Source organism: Festucalex cinctus, chromosome 10 (assembly GCF_051991245.1).
Source record: "Festucalex cinctus isolate MCC-2025b chromosome 10, RoL_Fcin_1.0, whole genome shotgun sequence".
Classification (NCBI taxonomy): Eukaryota; Metazoa; Chordata; class Actinopteri; order Syngnathiformes; family Syngnathidae; genus Festucalex; species Festucalex cinctus.
The window spans coordinates 29,901,136-29,907,936 of record NC_135420.1 but is presented as its reverse complement, the minus strand read 5'-3'; the positions used below and the strand labels follow the sequence as shown (position 1 = coordinate 29,907,936).

Genomic DNA, 6,801 nt, shown 5'->3' with positions numbered 1-6,801 from the left:
CACCCACCCCGGGCCCGGTGCTCTCGGCCCGGCTTCGCGGGGCAGGTTTAGCCCATCGGTAGCATTCCTGGAAATGGACTTCGGGGGTCAGGTTTAGCCCATCGGTAGGATTCCAGAAAGTTGACCTCGGTTGAGGTTGAATTCCTGGAATTCGACCTAGCGGGGCAGGTTAGCCGATCGGTAGGAATCCTGGAAATGAACCTCGGTTGGTTGGGGTTGGATTCCTGGAAATGGGCTTGGGGGTCAGGTTAGCCGATCGGTAGGAATCCTGGAACTGGACCTTGTTTGGGGTTGGATTCCTGGAAGTGGACTTCGCGGGGCAGGTTAGCCGATCGGTAGGAATCCTGGAATTGGACCTTGGATGGGGGTTGGATTCCTGGAAATGGACTTAAGCGGGGGACGGAATCGGAACCACCCACCAGGCCGGTGCTCTCAGGTTTAGCCCATCGGTCGGAATCCTGGAACTGGATCTTGGTTGGTTGGGGTTGGATTCCTGGAACTGGACCTGGAACTGGTTGGGGCTCAATTCCTGAAAATGGACTCAGGCCGGGAATGGAACCACCCAGCCCGGGACTCACCATGCCGGTGTTCTCGACGTGTTTGGGGCCCGCTTCGCCGATCGGTAAGAATCCTGGAACTCGACCTTGGTTGGGTTTGGATTCCTCGAAATGGACTTAAGCGGAAAATGGAACCACCGACCCTGACACATTGTGAGAGGCATGCAGCATTGTCTTAAAACATACAATGTAAAAAACCTGGAAGAAGACCCACCAGAACTCCAACATTCCAAATTGACTTTAATTTTCACATCTTTTGATCATCATTCGGATTTGGTTTCTAATGTTCTCAATAGATAGTTCCAGCTCATGGCATAGCTGTCGAAATGCTGGTTGTTCAGCCACGATCTCCCGTATCCTTTTTTTCAGGACCAACTTTTCCTGGATCTCTCTTTCGAAGAGAGTTTTGACCATGGAATAAAATTGTGGTGTGAGTGCGAGTTTTCTTCGTTGACCCTGAAAGACATAAAAATGACAAAGGTTTAATTTTAGGATTTCCACATTAGAGTCACCCTCCGCAGCCCAAGTCTACTTACATTATTATAAAGACTGATTTTTTCTGGAAGGGTTGTTGGCACTGAATTTGGTTCGGGAGATCTCTTTTGCTGTGTTTCGTTCCCTTTTGGATGGACTTTGTCCTTTTTCTTTAACTTGAGCTTCTCCTTCATCTTCTTCTTCTTCTTGCGGGACTTGAGATCCTAAGGACACAGTATGTTATATTTTGGGTTAGGGTTAAGGTTAGGGTTAAGGTTAACCCTAACCCTAACCCCCCCCCCCCCCGGGGGTTAAGAAATATTACATGTCGGTGTATTACAATGACAGAATTACTTCCAGGAATTCTACTCACAAAGTTCAAGCGCTGGACATGTTTTTCTCCGAACAAGGCACGTTCCAAAATCTTTTCCTCATCTTCCCAGTCACTGAAGTCAGGCTATAGTACAAAAAGGAAAATAGAAGACATAGCTATGGGTCACAACTTTAACAACAGGAGACATGGGACTTCCTGGATTTCACCTCAGCTTCCCTCAGGTGTACATTCTCCATTTCCATCAACTGGGGAGAAGCTTCCCTTGAAACTTGCTGTCCGTCTCCCACTGTTTTGTCAGATGTGTTCAACTTTTTGCTGCCGTCTTTACTCTTCCTTTCCTTCTTCTTTCCCCCAGGTGAGCCCGTCTGTGTCTGTCACCAGAAAGGAAACAGTCATATTTTGGTGGCATGAAGCAGTGTTGCATTTGATTGGACCACTTCCAGGAATTCTACTCACCAAGTGCAGGGAGGAGACCGTCTGCGTTAAGGGCAGGGAGGCTTCCTGTGTTAAGGGGAAGATGATTTGTTCCATGACGTCCATCTCATCTTCGCTTTCAGTCAGGTACATCTATACAACGACAAAATCCAATTTGGAAGACATGGCAATGGGAGGAAAACTTCCACAATAGTGACATGGGACTTCCTGGATATCACCTCAATTACTCCAATGTGTACAGTTTTTTTCCTGGACTGGGGAGTAGAGACGAGGTCCCCGGGCTCCCTTGAAAGTTGCCATCCAGCCCCCACATTCTGCTCAGACCTGTTCACATCTTTGGTAGTTCTCAGCGGGGAGGCCTGTGTTAATGGCACAGAAGCCTCCTGTGTCAAAGGCTCGAAAGGTTCTTCCGGGAGCTCCTCCTCATTGCAATTCACGTTCACCTATACAACAATAAAAAAACAATGTATAATACATGGGTGTGGGTCATGTCTTCCACAATAGCGACACAGAACTTACTGGGGGCTGGAGTGAGTGCTCCGTAGAATTCCTGGAACTGGACCTTGGTTTGGGGTCAAATTCCAGGAACTGGACTGGGTTTGGGGGTCCAATTCCAGGAACCGGGCATAGGCGAGGCCGGTGTCCTGGCCCCGCTGCGCGGGGCCTCACGGGGGCTAGCTACGCTTGGGTCCCGCTCCGCACAGTTCCGGGAACTGGACTTTGGTTGGGGGTCCAATTCCAGGAACTGGACTTTGGTTGGGGGTCCAATTCCAGGAACTGGACTTTGGTTGGGGGTCCAATTCCAGGAACTGGACTTTGGTTGGGGGTCCAATTCCAGGAACTGGACTTTGGTTGGGGGTCCAATTCCAGGAACCGGGCACGGACGGGGCAACGAAGCAGCCGCCACGCTTCGCGGGGCCTCAAACACGCAAGGGGCCCGCCTCGGAGGCCAGGGAAAAGCTATCGGCTATCGGTAGATTTTCTAGAACTGTACCTTGGTTGTGGATGAATTCTTGGAGCGGGAACTCGCTTGAGATTTGAATTCCTGAAACCGGACTCTTTTCCCCAAAGGCGACGCACATTTCCAGGAACTCACCTCACTCATCCTTGGAACCTGCAGCGGCGCTTTCTTGTGCTTGCCCTCACACTTCGATGCTAATGAATGGGGGTTGGACAAACGCAGGCTTAAATAGTCCGGTGTTGGTGATGTCACGGTACTGCAGCCAATCACCTTCCGATTGGCCAAAGGCACCTCCTCCCCACACACAAACGCTAACAATTAGCCAGTCAAGCGACACCTTGTGGTGAAAGCAAAAACTGCGTGACTCAGAAAAGCTTTCTTGAACAAACAGACTTTATTTTACGATTTTGTAGTGGAAAAGTATGAGTATTACGATGAGGTACATCACTCCAAAGATGCACATAATAAATATGGAGATGAGGCACATTTGCTCTGTAAGCGCCCATCCGCTCTCATAACATGGCCAAGTGAATCTAGATAGAAAAAAAAAATAAAAAAACACTAAACGCAATTCACTGAGTAGTGTTTACAAATATGAACGCATCTTTCCGGGAATTACATGTCATCTTTAAGGAATTACATGTCACCTTTAAGGAATTGCGCGCCATTTTTAAGGAATTGCGCGCCATTTTTAAGGAATTGCACGTCATCTTTAAGGAATTTTACACGTCATCTTTAAGGAATTGCGTGTCATTTTTAAGGAATTGCGTGTCATTTTTAAGGAATTGCATGTCATCTTTAAGGAATTACACGTCATCTTTAAGGAATTTAGGTTGCCATCCTGGATGTAGACATCGCCAACTTACCCTTGACTTGTTTCCATTGCCATGTTCATTTGGGGATCCAGTGTAGTGAGCACAATGCTCGGGATCCATCGTGGAGTTGTCTCATCTGTCCAGAGACCCCATGATTTTTTTTTTTGCAAGTGCACATGCAAAGAAAGCCATTCAAAAATATCATACCTTGCTGGTCATAATCAGGAGGAGGACTTTCCAGATATTGACCCATCCTTTTTTGCGCTTGCTCGCTTGACTTCTGAAGGCGGCACTGACAGCGACTGCTTTTATAGACTCAGCCCAGCCTTGCAACTGGCCATTGACCAATCACTGCGAAGGGGGTGTAACGGTAACGCCCTCCATAAAAAAAAAAAAACCCATCCAAGTCAATTTCCAGGTTTTATACATATAATTCCACAATTTCACCATGGGCAAACCAAACGTCTATTGGCTCAAAAATTACCAGTGGGAAGGGCCATATCTGACCAAAAAACAATCACTGCAATCAGCTGTTGACCAATAGATGGTCACGTCAATTTCCAGGTTGCCTACATATAATTCCACAATTTCAACGCAGTACAATTCATGGAACACAACCCGTCAATTTCCAGGTTGCCTACATATAATTCCACAATTTCAACGCAGTACAATTCATGGAACACGTCCCGTCAATTTCCAGGTTGCCTACATATAATTCCACAATTTCACCATGGGCAAACCAAACGTCGATTGGCTCAAAAATTACTAGTGGGAAGGGCCATATCTGACCAAAAACCAATCACTGCAATCAGCTGTTGACCAATAGACGGTCACGTCAATTTCCAGGTTGCCTACATATAATTCCACAATTTCAACACAGTACAATTCATGGAACACGACCCGTACGATTCATGGAATCCGACCCGTACAGTTCATGGAACACGACCAGTACAATTCCTGGTATTCAACCCCGACCAGTACAATTCCTGGAATCCGACACGTACAGTTCCTGGAATCCGACGCGTACAGTTCCTGGAATCCGACGCGTACAGTTCCTGGAATCCGACGCGTACAGTTCCTGGAATCCGACGCGTACAGTTCATGGAACACGACCAGTACAATTCCTGGTATTCAACCAGTACGATTCCCGGACCCCGACCAGTACAATTCCTGGAATCCGACACGTACAGTTCATGGAATACGACCAGTACAATTCCCGGGCTCCGACACGTACGATTCATGGAATCCGACCCGTAGAGTTCCTGGAATACGACCCGTACAGTTACTGGAATCCGACGCGTACAGTTCATGGAACACGACCAGTACAATTCCTGGTATTCAACCAGTACGATTCCCGGACCCCGACCAGTACAATTCCTGGAATCCGACACGTACAGTTCATGGAATACGACCAGTACAATTCCCGGGCTCCGACACGTACGATTCATGGAATCCGACCCGTACAGTTCCCGGATTCCGACGCGTACAGTTCCCGGAATCCGACACGTACAGTTCATGGAATACGACCAGTACAATTCCCGGGCTCCGACACGTACGATTCATGGAATCGGACCCGTACAGTTCCCGGAATCCGACGCGTACAGTTCCCGGAATCCGACGCGTACAGTTCACGGAATACGACCAGTACAGTTCACGGAACACGACCAGTACAATTCCTGGTATTCAACCAGTACAATTCCTGGTATTCGACCAGTACAATTCCCGGACCCCGACCAGTACAATTCATGGAATACGACCCGTACAGTTCCTGGAATCCGACCAGTACAATTCCTGGTATTCAACCAGTACAATTCATGGAATACGACCAGTACAATTCATGGAATACGACCAGTACAATTCATGGAATACGACCCGTACAGTTCCTGGAATCCGACGCGTACAGTTCACGGAACACGACCAGCGCAATTCCCGGTATTCGACCAGTACAATTCCCGGACCCCGACCGGTACAATTCACGGAATTACGACCCGTACAGTTCCCGGAATGCGACGCGTACGATTCACGGAATACGACCCCGCCGTTCCAGAAAACCGACGCGCACGGTTCACGGAACACGACAAGTACAATTCCCGGACACCGACCGGCACGGTTCACGGAATACGACCCGTGCGCGATTCCTGGAATTCGACCGGGCTCACACGCGACACCTGGTGTCCGCTCGCCCGAACCGCACCCGCGTTTTTAAAACGGCCCTTAAAAAATACTTAAACAAAAAACCTTTTCAAACGAAACGCGTCGCCGGCACCTACGAATTTCGCACTATCCGCGGCGATTTTTCCCGTTTCGATTAGCCGACATTTTCACCGGAACCCGGAATCGCGACCTCGCTCCAAACCCGGTTCCAACTGGCGCGCGGGAGTTATGCCCCCGCCATTCAAAGTCAATGGAGCGCGCGTTAGCACAGTGGCTAACTTCCAAGTCGAATTCCAGCTTCCCATAGACCGCCATTCATAAGGCTTCCGCGAAACCGACGTCATTTCCGACTTCGGGGCGTCGGGGTCAGCCCGGCGCCTAACCCTAATCCTACCCAGCTAGCATGGAATTAGAACCCAGTGCGGGGAAATTCCACACTGTCGACCGAGCCTTTCCTGGAATCCGACAAATTTTCAAATAAACGTTTAAAACGCCTAAAAACGGCAAAAATGCATTGCTCTCTTCTGAAATGTATCTCACGCTAATTTTAGTGTCATAAAAATGCTTTTTTGGGGCTAAGAAATGCAATTAAAAAATTTAAAAAACTGCAGTTGGCCTACTTGGCCACATGATGGCGGCAAGAGACCGTATAATAACTTTACACCACAAAATTTGACTTTTTTAACTGAGGGCACAAAAGTTGGAATTGGGGTCCGCTTCCTGGAACTTGACCAAAAGTCCGACATATTGACACAAGATGTTGCCGGCTCAAGAATTCTTTCCAAGTTGGTCTAGAACTTGGAAGGTCAGCCCAATTCCTGGAAAATACAACTTGGTCTATATCTTGGAAGGTCAGCCCAATTCCGGGAAAATTACCTTATCCACCTTTCACTCATTGCCACCATGAAGGTAAGACTCACCATGTGTCACGCTCCTGGTTCCACACATTCTATTTCTAAAAATCATTCATATTGACAAATTACTCATCATTTTCACCCGCTTTATCAATTCATGACTTGGGCGTTTTCAAGTTCAAAACCCTAACTCCACCATTCACTCATTGCCACCATG

The 6,801-nt window shown here is 48.1% G+C and overlaps 1 protein-coding gene across 1 annotated transcript; it reads right to left on the bottom strand.

Moving 5' to 3' along the window:
* Window positions 1-763: 763 nt before the first annotated feature.
* Window positions 764-4,708, bottom strand: LOC144027250 (uncharacterized). Its single transcript, XM_077534638.1, has 7 exons — window positions 3,784-4,708; window positions 2,019-2,243; window positions 1,822-1,932; window positions 1,572-1,736; window positions 1,405-1,488; window positions 1,094-1,255; window positions 764-1,013 (listed from the first exon to the last, which is right to left on the bottom strand). Exons 1-7 carry the CDS (start codon window positions 3,793-3,795, stop codon window positions 798-800), a joined length of 975 nt encoding a protein of 324 aa, XP_077390764.1. The 5' UTR covers window positions 3,796-4,708; the 3' UTR covers window positions 764-797.
* Window positions 4,709-6,801: the final 2,093 nt, after the last annotated feature.